This window comes from Knufia obscura, assembly GCF_036327395.1.
Source record: "Knufia obscura strain CCFEE 5817 isolate CBS 148926 chromosome Unknown scaffold_4, whole genome shotgun sequence".
Taxonomy (NCBI): domain Eukaryota; kingdom Fungi; phylum Ascomycota; class Eurotiomycetes; order Chaetothyriales; family Trichomeriaceae; genus Knufia; species Knufia obscura.
This window is the reverse complement of record NW_027042690.1, coordinates 2,252,730-2,273,743: the sequence shown is the minus strand read 5'-3', so window position 1 is coordinate 2,273,743 and position 21,014 is coordinate 2,252,730. Positions and strand designations below refer to the sequence as shown.

The 21,014-nt window shown below is 52.4% G+C and overlaps 10 protein-coding genes across 10 annotated transcripts; 5 read left to right on the top strand and 5 right to left on the bottom strand.

Annotated features, from left to right (window-relative positions):
* Positions 1-494: 494 nt before the first annotated feature.
* Positions 495-2,300, bottom strand: PMZ80_004792 (uncharacterized protein; the record flags this gene model as incomplete). The annotated part of the gene is made up of 1 exon (XM_064873215.1): positions 495-2,300. The coding sequence occupies one exon, from the start codon at positions 2,298-2,300 to the stop codon at positions 495-497; it is 1,806 nt and encodes a 601-aa protein (XP_064731873.1).
* Positions 2,301-2,985: 685 nt separating this feature from the next.
* GPI17 (GPI transamidase component) lies at positions 2,986-4,539 on the bottom strand (the record flags this gene model as incomplete). Its single annotated transcript, XM_064873214.1, has 1 exon — positions 2,986-4,539. The coding sequence occupies one exon, from the start codon at positions 4,537-4,539 to the stop codon at positions 2,986-2,988; it is 1,554 nt and encodes a 517-aa protein (XP_064731872.1).
* A 270-nt stretch (positions 4,540-4,809) lies between these two features.
* On the top strand, positions 4,810-5,424 carry COQ10 (Coenzyme Q-binding protein coq10, mitochondrial; the record flags this gene model as incomplete). The annotated part of the gene is made up of 1 exon (XM_064873213.1): positions 4,810-5,424. The coding sequence occupies one exon, from the start codon at positions 4,810-4,812 to the stop codon at positions 5,422-5,424; it is 615 nt and encodes a 204-aa protein (XP_064731871.1).
* A 33-nt stretch (positions 5,425-5,457) lies between these two features.
* PMZ80_004789 (uncharacterized protein) lies at positions 5,458-6,725 on the bottom strand (the record flags this gene model as incomplete). The annotated part of the gene is made up of 2 exons (XM_064873212.1): positions 5,458-6,365; positions 6,413-6,725. 2 exons carry the CDS (start codon positions 6,723-6,725, stop codon positions 5,458-5,460), a joined length of 1,221 nt encoding a protein of 406 aa, XP_064731870.1.
* Positions 6,726-7,808: 1,083 nt separating this feature from the next.
* PMZ80_004788 (uncharacterized protein) lies at positions 7,809-9,374 on the top strand (the record flags this gene model as incomplete). The annotated part of the gene is made up of 1 exon (XM_064873211.1): positions 7,809-9,374. One exon carries the CDS (start codon positions 7,809-7,811, stop codon positions 9,372-9,374), a length of 1,566 nt encoding a protein of 521 aa, XP_064731869.1.
* A 409-nt stretch (positions 9,375-9,783) lies between these two features.
* PMZ80_004787 (uncharacterized protein) lies at positions 9,784-10,458 on the top strand (the record flags this gene model as incomplete). The annotated part of the gene is made up of 1 exon (XM_064873210.1): positions 9,784-10,458. One exon carries the CDS (start codon positions 9,784-9,786, stop codon positions 10,456-10,458), a length of 675 nt encoding a protein of 224 aa, XP_064731868.1.
* Positions 10,459-12,043: 1,585 nt separating this feature from the next.
* RIM8 (ph-response sensor protein) lies at positions 12,044-14,420 on the top strand (the record flags this gene model as incomplete). Its single annotated transcript, XM_064873209.1, has 2 exons — positions 12,044-12,505; positions 12,555-14,420. The coding sequence occupies 2 exons, from the start codon at positions 12,044-12,046 to the stop codon at positions 14,418-14,420; spliced, it is 2,328 nt and encodes a 775-aa protein (XP_064731867.1).
* A 1,030-nt stretch (positions 14,421-15,450) lies between these two features.
* CSH3 lies at positions 15,451-16,170 on the top strand (the record flags this gene model as incomplete). Its single annotated transcript, XM_064873208.1, has 2 exons — positions 15,451-15,490; positions 15,542-16,170. The coding sequence occupies 2 exons, from the start codon at positions 15,451-15,453 to the stop codon at positions 16,168-16,170; spliced, it is 669 nt and encodes a 222-aa protein (XP_064731866.1).
* Positions 16,171-16,389: 219 nt separating this feature from the next.
* PMZ80_004784 (uncharacterized protein) lies at positions 16,390-17,907 on the bottom strand (the record flags this gene model as incomplete). The annotated part of the gene is made up of 1 exon (XM_064873207.1): positions 16,390-17,907. One exon carries the CDS (start codon positions 17,905-17,907, stop codon positions 16,390-16,392), a length of 1,518 nt encoding a protein of 505 aa, XP_064731865.1.
* Positions 17,908-18,570: 663 nt separating this feature from the next.
* Positions 18,571-20,074, bottom strand: PMZ80_004783 (uncharacterized protein; the record flags this gene model as incomplete). The annotated part of the gene is made up of 3 exons (XM_064873206.1): positions 18,571-19,194; positions 19,243-19,493; positions 19,537-20,074. The coding sequence occupies 3 exons, from the start codon at positions 20,072-20,074 to the stop codon at positions 18,571-18,573; spliced, it is 1,413 nt and encodes a 470-aa protein (XP_064731864.1).
* Between the last annotated feature and the right edge of the window lie 940 nt (positions 20,075-21,014).

The window sequence follows — 21,014 nt, the reverse complement described above, 5'->3', positions numbered from 1 at the left end:
TGGGCACAGACCACAGAGAAGGAGAGGACATGTTGCTGAGCTGTTGATTGGTCTGAAGAGAATGGACTTTGCTCGGCCGCTGGAAGATTGTGCATGGTCACTGGACATATGCGCACGATCCCGGAGGGTTGCGTCGAGGCCACGATGCTTGTAAGGAGTGCAAGCTGAATCGCTGCGAGATGCCTCATGCACGGGCCGGCTGGAACGACTGCAGCTTACCTTACTCAGAGAAAATGCCAGTCACAGTGTCATGGAAGAGGCCGGACCAAAGAAGCGCGCGATACAGTGACGGCTTTGTTTGTTGTATCGACGAGCGAAAGAATCATGCCATTAACAAGAGAGGAAGGAGTAGATGCACAAGCAGGGCCAACTGCAGTCGAACTTCGTTGAGCCTAGAACATAGTCTCGCATCCTAGCCTTTGGATCTCCTGTATATCACGTCTCATTATGCATCCATCTCGCTGCCTACCAGCGAGAACAAAGTTCAATCACCCCTACAACCCCACTTCCCTCTTCCTCCTCAAACTAACCACATCCGCCAATTCCGTACTCGGCACATTCCCCGCCAACGGCAACACCCTCCCCCTCACCATGGTCCTCTGCTCAAATGCATACGCCATCCCCACCAACCTCTCCTCACTCCACCTCTCCGCCAAAAACGCAATCCCAAACGGAATCCCCACCCCCGTCTGATTCAGATCACCCCTCCCATTCTGCGTGACCTCCGTCCCCTCCGGATAACTCCCCATCGGCACACTAATCACCGGACTCCCCAGTATAGCAGGAAAGTGACTCGCGAACAGCGTCGGCATAACCAGCGCATCGAGACTGTGGTTCTTCATTGACCCTGTAATTCCCTGTGGTCCCGCAAGTTTCAAGCCCAGTGTATAGTTCCCCCAGAACTCGGGGGTGGTATTGTTCAGCCCGTGGAAGTAATCGAGCGCTTGATCCCACACGCCGGTGTCGCGGTCGGGGTAGTCCTCGAGCGGGTATGACTGCGTGAACTCACGGACATCTGATAGACTCGTCACGTTCTGCGGGTTGTAGGTTAGCTGGGAGAGGTAGTTCGCCAGATCGGAGATGAAGTCGCCGTCGAGCACGACGGAGGTGCGATTCACGGGTTCGATGTCGTAGCCAGGCCAGGTTGTGTTCTCGACTATGATTGCGCCTGCTGCGCGGAGGACGGGGAGGGCATAGTTGTCGAAGGTGGAGAGGATGGCGCCGTAGGCTGATTGTCTGATGTCGGAGCTGTCGAAGACGTTGCGGGGGATACCGATGCGTTTTCCGCGGAGGGCGGAGAAATTGCAAGCTGCGACGTAGTCTGGAACTGTGTGGTTTGGGAACGGGATGGCGGAGGTGTAGTTGTCGTATGGCGAGTAGCCGGCGATTGCGCTGAGGATGTAGGCTGCGTCTTTGACTGTGCGGGCCATGGGTCCAACTGTGTCTTGATGTTCGGAGATGGGGATGACGAGGTCGCGGGATGTAAGGCCGACTGTGGGCTTGATGCCGACTAGGTTACTGGCGTCGGCGGGACTGATTATGCTGCCGTCTGTTTCAGAGCCGAGAGCGGCGAACGCGAGACCGAGCGAACTTGCGACGCCGCTGCCACTGCTGCTGCCGCTTGGGTCTTGTTCTGGGAAGTAGGCACCGATGACTTGGCCGCCGATTGCTGACCAGCCGCTGGAGCTGTTGTCGGATCTGAAGTTGGCCCATTGGGACAGGTTGGTCTTGCCTAGGATGACAGCACCAGCCTTCCTTAGCTTCGCTGCCATGGTGCTGTCTCGTGGGATCTTGGCTCCCGCAAGAGCGTACGATCCTGCTGTGTTGTCCATGGAGTCATTGGTACCGATATTGTTCTTGATGAGGATGGGGATACCGTGAAGTGGGCCTCGTACGACGCCATTTGCACGCTCTGCATCGAGTCGTTGAGCTATAGATAGTGCGTCAGGGTTGAGTTGCGTAACTGCTCGTAGGGTGTCGTTGACATCACTGATCCGAGCGATGTAAGCATTGACTAAGTCAGCGCTTGTGAAGAGTCCAGATTCAAGACCAATAGCCAGGTCTTCAGCAGTGACATCCAACAGCGAGGGAAATGGAGTTCCATTGATCGATGTCGTTGTGTTGCATGAGGATTGTGCAGATGTGAGGACACCAAATGTGAAGGTCGTTAGCGACCACAGCAATGAAACCTTCATCTCGTCGGTAGAGAGTGATCCAAGGTCTTCCCAGTTCGTCCACAGCCAACATACTGCGAAAGCTGCGAACAAAAGCAGGGCGCTCGTATGAGATAAATACTTCATGCCGGTGAGCTCTTCGACAACAATACCCTGTACAGTTGGTGGTGCGCAAGGTAATGATTGGATGTTTGCAAAATGACAGGCTTCTGTTGACCAATGATATCATGGATTGCGATAAGCGAGGCAAGATTAGGCAGGTGTGAACAAGGTCCTTGTTCCCAGATAGGAAGCTCAGATATTCACCAGAAAACCAGAGAACTACCGATGTCGCTCATCATGCCGAGAATGCATCAATGCACTGATAACAATCTCGTCTGAGCCCAGAACGAGCGCAAACTGAGCTCAAATAACGACGTATCCGCCACCTGCCATTATCTCCGTCAGGAAATGTAGTAATGGTCAGCATGATCACTGCTTGAGGGTCGTGATAGGGCTTGCTACCCTCCCCTTCGCTTGCACAACCTTAGCCCTAGGGTATCCTCTGAAGCAACCAGCCCGGTCAAAGACGACTATCGAGCGGCTAGCAACGACAAAAGAGAGATGACCCTGAAACGCCAGTTGCTAGGCGGAATCACCGCGCGGACTGGTTGAGATATTGCCGGGCGGGATGTACTTGCGTGGAAGCTCTTTGTTGATGTTTCCACTTTGTAGGGAGATATGGGAAGCGAAGCACTGCCTTCTCGTGGTATGCAGTGATGGCTGGTCCATTTGTATTCGTGTGGGTGTAGCTGTGGAATGGATGACCTCTTCACTTCTTCATGCTTCTTGCCAACGACTTGAGCTCTCTGATCAAACCGACCACCAACGGAACACCGATCGGACCAAGCAGTGGCAAGTAGACAGCGACCTTGTGCTCATCAGGAAAGTACACCTGGCCAACCATTGACTTATCGAAGAACGCTTTCTCGGAATCGACAAATGCTTCGCGAGCTGACAGCAGACAAGTGGACCAGGATTCGGCCGAGCTGTTGCTGAAGCACTGTCGGAAAATACCAAGGCGGTCGATTGCATGCTCGACATATCGTAAGACATGCCTGGGAATAGGTATGCTGCTCAGATGTTGTGCCAGACGTGCCAGGGATCCCAGATTCGATGAGGTTCTGATGTACAAGGAGAGTCCCGAGAGACGTTGGAAGGATTTCAATCTTTCTTGAAGTGGCAGTTTGGAGGACTGTGGGACACCAAGAAGTTGTAGCAGCTGTGTTTGGAAGTTCTCAAAGGCAGGAATGAGAGATTGCTCGTCGAGATGTGGTGGCAGCCTTTTCAGACCTAGTTCCGAATCTTCCTGGTCGATTAACGGTGGATTGAGGATAGTAATGCCTCCCCATTGTGGTACGAGCCAGGCGTTGCTCGGGCTGTCCTCGAGGAGCAGGGGAATGTACTTCCGGGCTGGAACATATGCAATGAAGTTGACGGTAGGCCCTGTGCCGATTGAGGGCGACAAGGGCCATTCTGCTGTGTTCACGAATGATGTAAGATCCTCCTTTTTGAGCTTCCACCCCACTTCGCTATGTTGTGGCTGCACCGAGGACGAGAAGGAGGAGTAGAGCTGTACTTGTGAAGCAATGGAGATGTTGCTTGTGGTGGAGAGAGCGTGCAGTATCGGTTGGATGTATGCATTGAGAGAGTCGCGAGCGTCCCAGCTGGAAGGGGCAGGACCAGCAGTGAACAAGGAGAAGGTCAAATGGTAGTTCGAGCTCGGCTTGAAGGCTCTGTTTGCAGACTTCTGAATCTCAGCTACAATATCTTGTGGCATGGACTGCACGAACTCCTGTATCCCGTCATTGTTCTTGCCGTTCGTGTACAGTAGATATGCAATTGCGGCATGCTCTTCCTGAAATAGTGATTGCAGAAACATGGAAAGGTGGATCGGGACGCTCGCAAGGTCAGCTTTTGGGTAGCGTGCATCGAAGAAACCAGTCTGAGCAGAGTATGCGCTCTTGTGTCCGTCTCCTGGCTCGAGCGAAATGACTGTAGAGGACTGGTCTTGTGGACATCTCTTTTCCGTAGCAACGCTGAACTTGAACAACCCTTGGGGTCCTGCGGCGGCCTCTTGTATCTTCCCACCGAGGCTTGCCAGCTCTTTCGGCGAGACAGTCGAGGATTGCAGGCATATCGGAATCGAGTACCAGAGATCATCGTGGCCGGCGAGCATGACATCTGTGGGAAGTGCCGCTCGATAGATGGAGGTTGTAGAGTACCATGTTGGCAGACCCAGACACAAGATGACCACCCAGAATGACCAGATGACTCGTGACCTCTGTGAGGCCTCTTTCGGCGTCTCTGGCGGCGGCAAGGCCATGATTGCAAGGTTGCGGACGAACAGTCAGATGTAAGCTCGGTAAGGACAGTTCGTCGAATGCGGCATGTGAAATCTGGGGATCGCAGGAACCACTTTCTCGGCTGATTTGGTGCCGATCCAAACCATTTCTGGTGACGATATCATTGAGAACTCGAAGTTCCGTAGCTCCTGCGGTAGCCTATGCGATCGGGGATGACTACTTGAACAACCACACCGGCTTGACGAAGACTAACATCAGTGGAACTAAAGCAAGTGCCGGCCCTGTCGACGATGAAGTATACCCCTCGAAGCTCGCCATCTCTACGCAGCTGCTCAGCACTACTAGCACGACCAGCACTTGTGTTTCGGCCGCAAGCTCAGACAAGATCATTCCTAGATTCCCTCCTCGGCTCAGCACTTGGTCCTTGCCGCCTTCGGAACCTGACACATACAAAGACACTACCATACTCGGCATCATCCATTTTCAAGGCAGTCTCTGATGTCTCGGGCTACCCAGCCTTCCTCCCCTTCACCGTTGGATCCAAAGTGACTTCTCGCGATGAGCGCGGCTATCCCGCGAGAGCAAGTTTGAAGATTGGCTACGAAAAATTTGGCCTAGAAGAAGTTTGGGACAGCAAGGTGAAATGCGATCCAGACCAGGGCACCGTGGAAGCACAAAGCAGCGAAGCCAATAGCCAAGGACTATTCGAGATCCTGCAGACACGATGGCATATTCAACCAGCTCAAGGCTCGGACAAATCAACCTCAGTCAAACTCGACCTTGACGTCAAGTTCCGCAATCCTGTCTACGATCAGATGTTCGCTCAGGTCGAAGGCAAGGTGGTCAATGTCATGATCACCGCATTCGAGAAAAGAGTTCAAGAACTGGAAGCTGCCAAAACATGATCATTGTACACGATTGCTCGCTAAAACGCCATTTCATCTCGCCCAAGATCCTCTTTCTTCGGGGTGAATATATCCACTGGGCCCTGGCATGGCCTCTCCAGGAACACCGCTGCTGGCAACACCAAAATACTGCTCATGCAAGTATGGATCCTTTGCTTGTCCGGGCGCGGGTCCAATATCATCCCGAGGGAGCGCACTCAAAGGAACTTCAGCCTCGTCATCTGTATGACGACTCCATCGCCCTTGCGCCAACCCCGGACTCGGCATCTTGCCGTTTTTCGGCGTGTGCTGATAGCTTATTCTTTCCATCTCTTGCGCGGGCTCATGCTGGCCAATCGGCCACTGATACTGTGATGGCGGGGTGCCGCCCGACAGAGCACTGACTGGTTGTCGATCGTGGTACGTGGACATTCGACCAGTTGCTGCCATCCTCGCTCTTCGTTTCTTGGTGAACTTGAAGCAGCAGAAGCACGACAGTGCGAACAGCAAGACACCGCCAACGACGGGCAACGCAATCGCAAGGCCGAGCTTCCACCCTGTCAATCCGGAACTGCTGTTGTCTCCAGTGCTGGGTGGTGCAGGTCCTGGAATAGCAGATTCATTGAATATTGCCCTTCCGTCAGGGTAGAAAGTGTCACCAATGGCAGGAGGTTGTCTGCAAGCAATATGCAGCGCTTGCATGAAGTTGGCAAGAAAGAGCTGTTGGGGTATGTAGGAATAGCAGAATGTGCAATTGTTGATCTTGTTGTCTCCTCCAAATCCATTGTTGCAAAAGTCGAGGTTCGGTACCGTTTCGTCCGTCGCAGTGTCCTTGTCAGGTCCGATATCGTATGTCACTCCCGGCTCAAGTGGTTGGCATGTCACTTGACAAGGGCTCGATACCGAGACTATTTCGGCAGGGTAGGCAAACATACATTCACCGAGGGTGTATCGAAGATTGACTATTCCAACTTAGCAATGCGCATATCGAGGTCCTAGCCGTGCTTACATAGTCCCCAATATACATCAGACACGTTCGAAGCAGTGTCGACAGCAGTACTATTCAGTAGACATGTCGTACATTCTCGAAACTGACGCCCGCCTCCGGTCTGGTAGTCTTCATCGAGACACACTGTGTTGTTTGCAAGATTAATGTCGTTCTTGGTGCACGTATCTGCACATGGTGAGCCGGGTACTGTCTGTAAGGCTAAGGCTGGACTCGAGAAGGATATCGACAGTATCGCGGTCAAGACGTAAGCTGCGCAAACACCCAAAAGTGTGGAGGGTGCGCTATCCTTGTCGCCGACCGAGCGGGACGGCATGTCTTCATGCAGTGCGAGTTATGAAACACAACTAGATGGCACAGCGATGTTGTGGTCTCATTTTTAGATGTTTGATTTCCCCTAAGCACCGCAAGCGCTGTAGAGCACAGAGAAAGCACGAACGCAGTCGCAGGTGAGATGTCACGGCTGATGGACACATAAAGAAGCGTGGGCGGCTATTTTGAGTGATCTACAGCGTGCCAGGCCAGCAGCGACTGAGAGTAAGCTTGGCCATTTGAGGCGTACAAGAGTGAGCATGCGTTTGACCACTTGAAATGCATGGCCAGAAGCAGGGACAAGTTGAACAGCTCATCAAGGAAGCAAAGTGATTGGCACTCTGTATGCAAGAACGTGAGTAAAGAGGTCTCACTGGTCGAGAGCTGTGATGCTTAAAAGCAGCTAAATGATCATCACAAGCTCGCCAGGCCAGAAGGAGAAATGGCTCGAGTCTGCCCGTGCGGCAAGTGCCCACCAAGCCCACAGCATCTGGCACAATTTATCCGTTCACACACCTTCCATGTCCGGCGTGAGGGTTCTGTTCCTGCCTGCGACAGACACAAGGCCAGCATCAGCAATGTCCCAAGCACAATCGTTGCACAGCAGGATTTCAATCTTCGAAAAGTATCGATCTCTGCTACGAAGTGACTCGTAACGACCATACTAGCTTCGCTTCGAGGCTTGTCCTTTCCTGTTGGCGCTTATTGAAAGTACGACCGGGCGAAGATGTCCTACGGTCGACCGAGCAGACATCAGGCGCAAAGTCTGTTCCTGAACTTCCAGGAAAGAAAGACACCATTGCGGACATGCTAGTACCATAACGGCAACACTCATGTACATCATCGGAGGTACTCTACGTCAGGCTGCCTTCGATCATGGTGTACCAATGCCAAAGCCTAGAGCGGCCACCAGGTAAATCGCTCTAATACGCAAAAGTGGCTGAGTGAAGATGACAATAAGTGTGCTTCATCCCTTTCTCAGCAAAGATACTTGCTGTCAGTCCAATAAAGTCAGCAACCTCAAATCCTTCCACACCAAAAGTAGACGAGCACGCGTACCTGATGTCGTTCTACCTCGCTACCATCAATGAGCTCAGAAGTCGCCTTCCAAACAGCATACGGAGGTCTCAGTATTCGTGACTATCATGGGCCGTTCTTCAGCGCAGGGAACATTGCTTTCGAATATGCAATCGATGGTCGGCCTCTCAAGCGCATGCGAATCGCCGCCAACGTTCCTTCACCTGTGACTACTGCACATACTAGTCGACCACCCCCAGAAGAGCTTGTCTCCGCGCAAAGTCTCAACGGCCATTTTCCTACGCACAAGGCGACGGTTCAGGCGGAGGAACAAGAGCAGCAGCGTCCACAGTCCGTACCGCCACAAACCAAGCGCGGTAGAAAGAAGAAGAGCGAGCAGAAACCTCAACAAGGGTCGTGGATCCAGGAATCATTCGCCTTCCCAGCGCAACAGACATGGTTGAAAGTGAAACCACGGCACCGAAAGGCTGCTGTTGAAGTCGAAGCAGTGAGAGAGGTTGCGGCACCATCGAGCGCAGCTCCAGACGAGGGAGAAGCCTTGTGCTTGGACAAGCATGCTGATCGCATAGCCGCGCTCATTGCTCAGAAGAGGCAGGAGAACGAATCGAAGTTGTTCCGAGAGCGCATGTCTCTGCAACAGCGCTTGCATCGTGGTGAGGCAGATGATAAGGACAAGTTGATAGCTGCTAGTCATGACGAGCTCAAGAGGAAGATGGAGCTAAGTGCGAAGGGAATATTCGAGGAACAACCACCAAACGGAAAAGAGCCAGCATCGATACCAGACAAGCCCCAGCCACCGTCACCACATATTCCAAGTCAGGGAAGCAGTGTATCATTCAATCCAAACAGGGCTCCTCCTGTGGCTGCCAATACTCCAGCTCCTGCAGTACTTCAGCCTAGAGACCTGGAGCGCGAGGTGTCATCTGACGATGAGACAGATGAATTAGATGTCGATGGTGGAATTTGCGGCGGTGAGCAGGACGAGTCTGACACTGAAGATTTGGCCGATACCATCCGACTAAGCAGGCCTGCCGGGCTACAGCAAGCTCCGGCTATGAACGCGCCACCAACATATCCGCCTCCAGGCCAGCCAGCGTACTACCAGACGCAAACCGCATTTACGGCTCAGACCTTCGCCTTCTCAAATGCGCCTAGCCAGCCCCAGGCCACTCAGTTCTTCCTCACACAACCCAGGTTCACAAATCAGCGGCAGCACAATCCGCACTTATGGCAGTCACAACCGGAGCAGGGCGCACCTTCACAGCAATGGACCTCGCAGATGTTCAAAGCATTGCCTTCCACCTCGACGCCCGTCCTAGAGACTACCGAGATCGCCAACGATACGCAGCATGCCGATTTCGACGAACAGAACTTGACCTTTGATCTCTTTGGGTCGAGCGTAACATCCGACATGTACGGCTCCTTCCCGAGCTATGCACTACCTCCCATCGACACCTCATCCATTGAAGAGCCACCTCCTCCGATTCTGAGGTCGAACATGAACATGTTCACGCGTCAGACGAGAGAAAATGGTGTTATTGGCGGGAACAACAACTATCTTGAGCCTGGAGGAGAAGGTGGTAGGAGACGAAACATGTTCGATGCTCGGACGTAGAGACAGTCTGGAGGGAGGGAAAGGGGTAACAATCCCCGAATTTTGTGACATTTAGCATAGGCGCTGGCGGTTGTATAGATTCATATCAAGCAATGAGATTGTTATGTGTACAGACTTTCGCTGATAAGCGTAAGTGATATCTCGCGTGATCTATGTATCAGAGCAGCGTTCGTAACTCGATCAGGCTTAAGGCGGTAATATCTCGTGAGAATTATATTCTTGGCGATTACATTGCCAAATTTATTCACTTCTGCGGGTACGTGACGCTCATCCCTTGATCGAACCAAACCAGAGATGTCAAAGTGCAACCATACCGTCGATCTGGTAACACTCAAGCTCCAATGCCATATTGCAATGCGCGAGCTAGTTGACCACGTTTCGTGTGCACCTATATATTGCGACTGAAACAATGCCAGCATCGAAAGGACGCCCAACTCATAGGAACCACCAACAAAGCGACGAAGCAAACGACGAAAGAAATGACAGCCGCGCCAAAGCACGAAAACCAAAAGCCAAAGTGCGACGAACAGCCACGCTCTACGACGCAGTCGCGGGCAAAATCGGCCTCAATGGCTTCCTGACCCTCGATCAGCTCCAATCAAAGAGTATCAAGCCATCAACTCCAGAAGAAGTCCTGCTTCGGCGGGTGAACGCGCCTGATCAGATATCATACGACTACTACAATGCAGACGAGAAGCTCAACGCCGATCAGAAACTGCCTGATTCTGATCTCTTGAAGGACATCCACGCTTATGTCTCTGACTTCTACGAGGCTACCAACGATCCTCTGGACACGTTTGACTTCAGATCACTGGATGAGACGGCGCTTCTGGCGATGGGAATACTGCTGGAGGAGGCGTGTAAGGAGGCAATTGGGGAGAGTGGTGATATGGTCTTTACGGAGCCACAATCTTGGGATCAGAAGTTGCCCGGGAGCTTGGATTCGCAGCGACAGGTCGAGGGGATGGTTGTGCCCAAGCGGGTTCAAGAATATCAGAGCTCATCGGAGGATGAGGAAGCAGAGATGCTGGAGAGGTTACCAAGGAAGCGTCGGCGGCGAGGGTATCGAGGCCTTGACGATTGAGGACTGCGAAACTCGCCAGAGTTGACTGTGTTGCTGGCGTCCTCCCCGAATTAAGCCCACAGCAGCGACTTAATTAGCCGTCTTCTGGTGCTTCGAGGTTGGGACGACTCCATTCAGCAAAGCAGGTTGAGTAGGAGTTAGAGAGTCGTGGCATTGACGTTGAAGCGTCTGCTGCCTTGCAGGTAGCTGGATCGTAGAGTCTGTCGTGGGGTTTGTAGCAACAAGGTCTTCCCTGGTGATTGGTCACGCGCCCCGTCTTAAACGTCAGCCGCTTGTCATGCACGTCGTCGAATTTGGATAGCCCGGTAGATGTCGAATTACGACTTGTGTCCCTCGTTAGATGCATCCAACGACCAGCAATTCGTTCTGGCAATCTGGTCTCTACGAGTACAGATCAAGACGAACCTGTTAGGCTTACTGTGGTATGGCATCTCAAGTCTTGTGAGCACCACATGGGCAGCCGGAGAGCTTCTTGTGTCGAGCCATGCGTAGAATCTTCCTGCCTCGCGTGACGATGCCGAAAAAGCCCGAGTCTGGACTACCCCATGATGTTTGGAATCGATTCAATAGTAAAGCTTGACAGGAAAGAAGCATCTGCTCTAGTAGCACGATTGGCTGGACAAGCGCTGAGTGCAAAAGAAATTGTTGGTGAAGAGTGGTTCTCAAGTGGCACGGACTGCTGGGAAAACTAGCGCCTGAGTGGCCACCATCCCGGAGAGCTGCACCCAACTCCAGGCGATCCTTGGTTCGACTCGGTTAGTCCGAAGATAGCTTGCCGGCTCCAAAGTTCATCAGGGTTCAACACTTGGTAAAGGCGACCGTGGGGACGGTCCTATCTTGACTCTGCCAAAGAGCGCGCAACCACGGCGCTACTTCCATCTGACGTGCTGCACTGGCACTTTTGTGTTTTGCTCGCACCGTAGCTGATGCTGAGTGATACCAGAGGAGTAAACGCCACAAATTTGCCATACGCAAACCGGATCGGGGTCCGGAAGACAAGCGTTGTAAGCTTCTCGTCCAACTGAACAAGCCTCCCGGGCTTTTCCAGCCCTCATCATCATCCTGGCCAGCATCCCTTCAAGTCGTCGCGTCTCAAGTCCCTGCTGATAATTTTGACAGCACAGACCATCATACCACTTCCTCGCAAAGCCAACATCAACCCACGAATACTCTCAGGGACACGAACCGACGACTTGACGTAGCGCAGAAGTCGGTTCTTCCTAGTTTAGAACCCTGCTGCTGGCCGCTGTTCCCTCGCAGCTTCATTCGCCCGATTCTGTCCATTTGCTTGCCGAAAGATCGCCTAGTCCACTGCCACTCTCTGCCGCCAGTCTTCGCTTACTACGTTCCTTGAGTTCAACCTTACCAACAACCAGCAAGACTCGTCCCCTCCGTCAACCGCGCCTCGAAACTCTGTCTACAACTGTCGAAGACTTGCGCGTCATCAACACATCATTCCACCCGCAACACTCCCCATGCTCAGCTTGATGTCTGGCAGTTAGTTCAACGCGCTCAGTAGACGAAACGTGGAAGTGAGAGGAAAACTGGTTACTATGCTGCCACGGAAGAACAGATGGACGCGGTGATGCCATTAGAGACACTCTTCGCGAATCCGACTCCTCCCGTGGAACGTTCCAAGTCGATCCTTTCGCGCTTCTCGAGTCCTCTCACGAAACGATCGGGGAAAATATTCGACTTCGAAATCGAGCCGGAACACCCGCATAAAACATACAAGCCAGGCGATAGTGTCAAAGGACAGATTGTGTTGAATGTCTTCAAGGGCTTCGAAATAACCCACCTCACCATATCGCTGCATGGATTTGCCCGGGTTTTCAAGCACCAAGCCACGCCGGGTGATCACAAAAACGTGCCAGAACAGTTGGTCAATGGAAAAGGCTCACATGGGTTCGAGTATCACGGCAATGGGCTGGCTTCACTCTTCCAGGATGAACAAGCACTATGCGGTTCTGGCTTTCTCAAGAAGCAGGTCTACAAGTTCGGGTTCGAGTTACAGTTCCCGTCTTACAGCCTGCCAAGCACAATTGAGGTGAGTCCATCCTTTTCACACAGCAGTATGGCTGGCTAACGGTACTTAGTTTGAACGAGGTGCAGTAAGGTACATGATCTCAGCCACCGTGACTCGACCTACAGCGATTACACCAACTACGAGTCGGACATGCAAGGTCGCCTTCGAGGACAGGATCGATATTGAACCCATGTGTACACCAAAGTCTCGGGCGATCTATTTAGAACCTATGAGACGAGGAGGGAAGGTTAAGAAGGTCAAGCAATCCTCTTCGACAGGGACCCAGGAGAACACAGCGAGCCAAACACTATCCAGACAGAGTACTTCGCAAAGCATACAAACCCGATCCACCAGCACCGCACCTTTGCAAAATCCTCCGCTTAGCCCGGCACCAAGCGAAGACACAGTTGCGACAAATGCTACGGCGAGTACACATAGCCTGAAACTTGTGGACAATCAATCATCGCAACGAAAGGAGAGTGACAACAGTGAACCACGAAGTAGTACAACTTCGAATTCGGCACACACAATTTCTGCAACAACTGAGATCACCCGGCATGGCGCGCTGCCTGGTGAACAGATACCTGTCCGAGTCAAAGTCGAGCACACAAAGGCTATTCGAGGCATCGTCATCGCAACGCTGTATCGACAAGGTCGCATAGATCTGCTTCCGGCTATACCTCTGGTCTCCAAAACTAAAGACAAGAAACCGGAGTATGAAGATGTGTACCCGAAATCGCGGACAGGGCTGGGCGGCCTGTATTTTACAAACGGCACTCCAAACATGGTGTTCCGAATGGATCTTACACAAACCTCGACAATGATGATCATTGACCCTCACACCAAAACGGCTGATGTCAGATTTAGTGTGAAAGTGCCAAACGAGGCTTTCCCAACCATGGATAACATACCTGGCGGCATGATCTCGTTCACGTACCATATTGAGGTCGTGATTGATCTCACGGGCAAGCTTGGTGAATCACGGTTGTTGCCGAGCCTAACGACGAACGGCCCTTCTTTTTCGAAATCGGCTGACGGCGGCAATCAACTCACACACGACTGGGCCAGCAATATCCTTGATACGGCTCCCTTGAGGCGGACGAAAAATGTTGCAGCGTTTGAGCTACCGTTGATCGTGGGCACTGAAGACTCTGGCAAATGGAGACGTTCTCAAGAAGCACGACAATATGAACAAGCATACCATAACAAGGAACATGAGCATATGCCTGGGCCTGAAGGCTACGACCAGCGCTGGCAACAGAGCGGATATGACGACTACAGTCAGCGTTATGGCTACCAAGGATACGATGCTTACAACGATGGCTGGTACGATGAACATGGCAACCCTATGTATGACCCTTGGTATGATCATCACCTTCATCCACCTTCGACCAACGACCCTTTGCAGCACTCAGCGTATCATCAACACCATGTTCCTCCCCCACAAGGGGAAGAGCACTTGGATGAGAAGTCTCGTCTTCGGAGACAAGAAGAGCTACTCTTACCAAGCCAGCCTCCAGATGCAGGAGAACCATCAAGCCGAGCGCAAGCGTTAGCACCATCAGCGCCGGCTCTTGATGGGGAAACGTCTCTTCCTCCTGGCGGTCTACAGGCCTCGATACCTATCACGATATCACGAGCATCGGCACGGTCAGGTGAAACGATTGTGCCTACCCCTCTTACACCGCCGCCCAGCCTGCCTGAGGATGAGCAAATCGCAAGACCAACAGAAGACAAGCAGGAACTCGAGCGACAACGGTTGCTAGCACAAGCTAGTGCTCCTCCTACAGACGACGACCATGAAGCTGGGCCAAGCAGTTCTGGCCAAGTCTCTGCGGAAGCGCCTTCAGCGCCAGTCATTGACGAAGAGGAGGAATATATCGTGCACGCTCTACAGTCAGAGGCGCGTGAGAGCTTGCCTCGATACCAGAGATAACAGTTGTGTTTGCTCGTCACGAATGTTTATGTTTGATGTTTAGCGATGGCGTTGGCGGAAAATTTCGATGTCTGCATAGACGAAAAATATGCTTGAGTATATGGGAGTCAGATAGCGCTGACAGGTAGCTCATTATGAAGATACCATTCTCCAAACTTGCTTCACTGCTATGTGACTGGATCTACTGTGGCCTGGCAGGACCACGGCCCATGTCGTTCTCACGTTGTTGCTGACCCAAGGTGAATACAGAAGTGGTCTCTTGATCAGGCAGATTGGCCTTCCCCCAATGCAATCGAGCGCTGTTATGCTGGTCAAGCCTGTCTTTGCAGCGGTGATGAGGAACATCATATTGCTAGAGAAGGCTGCTGTCCAGGCGGGTTCAAATATGCCATCACTTCACGCGAATCAGTTAGTGCCGGCCTACACGCAATCAATTGTACAAATACCTGCGACGAGGATCTCAATGACGCCAGACTCATATCCTTCTTCTACTGCGCGTTTCACACATAGCCATACGTCCTGCTCAGATGTCAATACTGTGACCGGTGTTCTCGTTGCTTTCCAAGTCGTGCTAACCATTTTGTCTTCGTCGAGTTTCGTGGTTTGGTCCATATTGTCCCGCATTTCGACATCCATCGTCGACTAGATTAATCAGTGTTCAGCCCTTCGTGTTCAAGCCGTTCCCAGTAGCATCAAGGATGGGCCTAGTGCTGTTAGTACGCCACGCTCGCACGACACCAAGCGAGATGTGCTCTTAAAGCAGACTCAGCAGCACGGTCTCGGCCCTCAGAGCTGTTCCCTGAGCATCTGCCACAAGTGGTTGCTGCAGACAATAAAGGAAAGTGGTTCCCCTCGCCCCACCTTCCTCTGCACATGCCGCACATGCAATTCTGCTCTCAACTCAAGCTACATCATCCTGCAGCTTACCACTCATTGTACCATGGCATGCTCTCTGATTGATACGCGGCACTCACACTTACCCAGCAGTACATAGGCCTTACCCGAACAACAACCCTCCCACGTCGCCAACATGCCTCAAATCAGCTTCGCGACGTTCATGATCATCACGCGTAAGCAAGCACTCTCCTCTCCACAGCGCAGCGCAACTAACAAGTCGACAGCGACGGCGTTCTTCCTAGGCCTGATCTTCTCCCTCTTCCCCTACGACTACCCACTACTATGGTCCAGCGCGCCAATTTCAGAAGCGCACCTCAACGCCGTCGAAGCGCATCTACGACTCCTCCATAATAGTCCGAATATTGTCGTGCGAATCATGCATATCATCACAGTCGTTGGTCTGCTGGGTCTGATAATGAAACTGTACAAGCCAAGCGAGAGCAACATGCTCTTCGACGGAGGCAGCCTGGTTCTCTACATGATCGCGGTGATCGTGTACCTCACCAATATTGTCAAGGGACTGCGGATCGTGAGTGTGGGGACCTACGGCGAGGGGCTCGAGAACATGACTCAGGACAAGCTGGACGATGTCGATTTGGGGACTGGCGTTGATCAGGAGACTGGGACGTCTGTTTTGGGACGAGAGGATAACTTGAAGGTTCTGGCTGCGAGTAATACTATTCTGGCGCTGGTGTTAGTTGGGGTTTTGGTATTGCAAATTGGACAGTGGTATGCTGAGCGAGCTGAGGAGAAGGAGCGCATTGCGATTGAGAAGGGGGAGTCTCAGGGTACGGGAGAGGGTGCACATGTGAAGAAGTCGGACGCGAAAAAGGGGGCTAAGAAGACGAATTAGGAGTTCAAAGGTATGGCCCTGCAATTGAATGTGGGGAGTGGTAATAGCTGCCATGAGTGCCTGCCAACTTTGGGCGAGCTGGCTCAATGGGAGATGGTCAGCGAGCAGGGTGGTCTACTGTTAGTATGGTGCGTTGAGGACGATGATGGCTCCGTCCGTAAGCTCCCGATTCTCCCCCGTTGCCAGAAGTGCTGGTTCTGAGATATTCTTATGGCATTCTTACGAGAAGGTTACGGGCCTTTTGGTCAAGCCTTCTACCAGCCCTTCAATAAGATCTCGTTTCCGCTTCCTGCTTTTCTCGGCGTCCACTTCGTCCTTCGTCTTCTTCCGTCGTGGCGCTTCATCATCACTGCCACTCCCAGTCTGCTCTGCTTGATCACCTTCCTCGACATCAAGTCCTTCCAACACATTCGGCGCCCACGCGCAAATTCTGCCATCACCATGTGCAGAGTACATCTCCACCGCGCCTCCCAGACCTTCCTCGGATTGTACAGGTCTGAAAGCGAGGCTGTTGATCCGTCCGCCACTCGTCAGTCTACTCACTGCATTTCCGCCAACCCCTGCCTTCCCTCTTTTGCCCTTTGTCTTAACAGCAGCCTGAACCACATTCTTCGTCTTCAACACCCTCAACATTGTGCCCTCATTCATCTCATGCATGAAGATCTCGCCACGCCCATCATCGTTCGACCAAAACACTAATTCTTGGCTAGGTTTCATGCCATTCGTACCGGTCGGTGCAAGCACAGGCTTCAACTCGCCCTCCCTACTATTCCTAATCCTCGGCCCAAAATGCACGAGGTCATTCCGTCCACTCGCGACATCCCAGACTCGAATTCGTTGATCTTGACTCGCGGAGATGAGTTTCCTTCCATCGTGGCTGAACAGGATGCCGGTAATTGGTGACTCGTGGGCACGAGCAGTGTAATCCATACTTGCACGGAGAGAATCCACAACGCCGATGCTATCATCCATGTCGAAGCTCGCGAAAGCAGGTGTAGCACGTCTGATATCGAAGACGAGGATTCGTCCGTCCGTGCTGCTCGAGACGAGGATGTGTTCTTTCGTGGGGTGCCATGCCAGACTGTAGATTGCGCCGGTGTGGCCTGGGAGACTATGCGTTGCGAGGGCTGTGCGTAGGTCGATTAGGCGTGGTGCGGGGTGGGCTGTGCCGACTGCGACTAAGGGTGAGGCACCGGGCATGGGTGAGATGGCATGGGTGTAGGTTGTGAAGTCGAGGGGGAACTTGTGGAGTGGTTGGAGAGTGCTTGGTGTTATGCTGGTGAGGAGGAGGGAGTGGTCGTAGCTTGTGGTGAGGAGTGTGGTTGGGGTGGGGTCGAAGGGGTAGATTGAAAGGGAGGTTATGCTGTGGGAATGGGAATTTGGTGTTGCTTTTGAGATTGTTGAGAGGGGGAGGTAGGGATCGTTCTCGCTGTCCTCGTTTTCGTGGTCGCTGTGTTTGGGGTGTGCCTCGAGATCCCAGAGACGAATGGATGTGTCTGCTCCGCCTGAGATGAGGTAGCGGCCTGCTGTTTGGTCAATTGCTATGCAGTTCGTGCCGGCTTTATGGGCGATTGCTGCTTGTGAAGAAGAGTCATCTTCCCGTTGTGAAGTTGGCCGAGAATCGAACACAATTGATGTGCTATGCTCAAGTGAGTCCAGCTGCCGGCGGAGGTAGTACCGTTGGAACAAAGGCGTTGTGATGTCGCCTAGACATCGTCCTAGATGAAAGGCATTCATGCATGCTGCTCCGGCAGATAGGTGCTCGTGCAATGAGATGCTTTCCAGGCAGGTTCATGGACTTGATATCTGGGTGACCAAGTTGGAGCTCGAAGGTGCCGTGTTCGCAGTCTCCGAATTCATCATTCAGTCCACATAGGTCAAGTAGACGCAGAGGCTATCCATCACAGGATCACCATTACCAAGACACGGAAGCAGTAATCTGATGTGAAGGATGAACGTCTTAACCTCAGGTATTCGAGCCAAGCCAGTGATGTATGCCTAAGGCATCTTTGATCTGTTTGCATTGTTCGGGTTGCTTACCATCTCATCACTTGTCAATGACTTGGATCAACAAGCGGCCACGAATAGTCTGGCCTGGATACTGGCCCAATGTGCTTTCCACGTCCTTGAAAATGCTCTTTGGTCTACGAAGATGAGGCAAGAGCGCGGTGAGAAGACAAGAACGCGTCAAGTCTCCCTGTGGAGTGCGCGTAGCCATGTGAGACACGCTGCAACATGTTTACATGGCATCGATGATCATAGGGAAGGCAGTGACCACGACATAAGAGGCGCACATTCTCGTTATACACACCTCAAGACAACACCACGAAGACAAACCAGTAGAGGATGCCAACTCCTGAAGGTACATTGCTCACTGTTGAACATGGTCCTGTGAACGGACTACTTATATGGCGCGAACCTCGACTTCTTCCGCAGCGACTCCCCATATTTGTAGAACAGAAACGGAGCTGGAATCAAAGCCACACAGACGAAGCCGAGCAAGCTCGTTGCCCATGCCGTTCCCAAATCGCGATACATGCTCGGTGCTGCTAATGGAAGACCCGCTGCGGCCACACTTCTGATGAACGTGTTTGCTGCCATCGCTGATGCCGCTGACTGAAGATAGATATCCACTAAAAAGGCGATGCCATTGGTGAAGACGAGCATAATTCCAGAGCCGATGAAGAACCCTGAGATCATCTGCGGAACCCACGATATCGACGGCGACGAGGTCCAACCAAACCAGAAGAGGCCGATTGGCAACACGATACTCCCGAGCATGACTGGTGGTAGACGATCCTCCGGCAATGGCTTTCCACGTGCTTCGAGGCGCGGTTGATAGTACTTCGTCGAGTAGAATGCGACGGCTGCGCACGAGGTCAGGATACCAACCAGCAAGCTCAAGAAAGAGAGGGATCCAATCTCTCGACTCCATCCGCGCTCCGAGAAGGCATACGGATATGCAAAGAAGGTTAGGTACATGATGGCATACACTACTGCGATGTACACCGTCATCACATCGAGCTGAAAGAGTCAGGCATGGAACCGATAGGCACATTGACTATAACATACCATTGGTTCGTGTAAGAGCATCAACATGGGTTTCGAGAGATATTTCCTCACAAATCCATCAAACAGCTTTGGCGTCTCGTCAGTGCACAGTCCTCGCTTGTCCGCTGCTCGTCTTCTCAAAACCGGCCCATACGTCTCAGGCACGAAGATAAATGCTGGGATACCGACAGCTCCTGCGAGAATTAGAACAAGCCACGCAGTCCATCGCCATCCGAGATGACTCTCCGTCACGAACGATCCTACTACTGGTCCTGTGATTGTCAGTAGCTGAAAACGTCTGAGAGAAATACACACCAAGAGTTGGACCTGCATACGCTGCTACCGAGTACAATGCTGTTGCAGTACCTCGATTTACAGGATCCCAGAAGTCTGCGAGTGCTGCGCTGACCAGACCGATCGGCGCAGCTCCGAAACAGCCAGCCAGAAGACGACATGTGAGCACTCCCGCCAGACTGTGCGTGAGAGCAATCGGAATCTGCAGCAGGGCGAAGACGAGGTACCCGCCGAACAGTGGTATTTTTCTACCCACCAGTTCAGAGAGCGGACCCCATAACAACGGTCCTAGAGCGAATCCGAGCACAAACAGTGAAACTCCTAGTACCATCACAGTTTCAGAGGTGTCAAATTCTTGAGACGTCACAACGATCGTTGAGGACCAGATGGAGCTGCAGAAGGTGGTTGTCAAGGTGCATAGGGCCATTAGCACTGTGATGAACCATTTCCTATGAGTCGGCCATTTGAACGGATCGTCAAAGTCGAGCTCTTCCGTTGGTAGGTCCGGTGTGGACTTTTCGACTTGCGTGCCATCTTGGTTATCTGTTCCTGGGGCCATCCAACCGTCCTGTAAGGACAAGATTCTTCACCGATCAGGAAAGAAAGTGTGCATCGTAACAGAGTGCTGAACAGGACCCGGTAGGCTTAAAATGAACTGGTTGGGCGATGCTGTTAGGCCTTCGTGCCTCGGTATCGCATCTATCGAGGCACGACGTTGTCAGCAGGACGAGTCCTACGATTTGGAATGCTTCTAAACTGCTTTTAATCTAGTTGCTTACATGACCGCGCGGAAGAGCTGCCGAAGCCCGAGTCGCTTTGTTGCCGAACTCCCGTTCAAGCACAATCCTTCGCGAAGCAGCGCCCAGCAAGACGGCGTGACTGGTATGCACCATCAACATTGATGCGGTATCAGCATCCGCAACCCAGTGCCTGCAAAGCCTCAACGTCTCAAGCATCAAGCTTGGTCATAGTAGAAGTGACTTCCTGCTCATACTAACCACTATTCTTCGCAGATACACGTTCTACGACATCACAGCGAAACCCTGCTTGATATATGGCCTGAGAAGAGCGACCACAAAATGCATTCCTACGAACTCGATGACAGTGCATTCTCCAGTCTGCGATTCACGCCCAACAGCAGCACATAGATCGTTTCGACTGTCGGAATACTCACGCCGAGCTCACGTCCCTTCCTCACCGGAGTTCCAAGAATCACGTCCAATTCCAGCGGCCGACCATTCTTGGCATCTGTCTGCATGCTGCTACCGATGCCAGGCATTGCCAAGATCTTGTTGATGAGTCGATCAATCAGCTCGTACTCGAGAGGTACGCCACACTTTTTGGCAACGTCTATCACCTCCGCCATCACCTTTCGAGTCAGAGGCATAGCATCTGGCGAAGACTTCAGCCATGTCTGTGTGTCAAGCATAGTCAGAGTCGTGATGGAGTTCCAGGCAGCATTCCAGACCACCTTTTCCCACCTTTGGACCTGGACATTG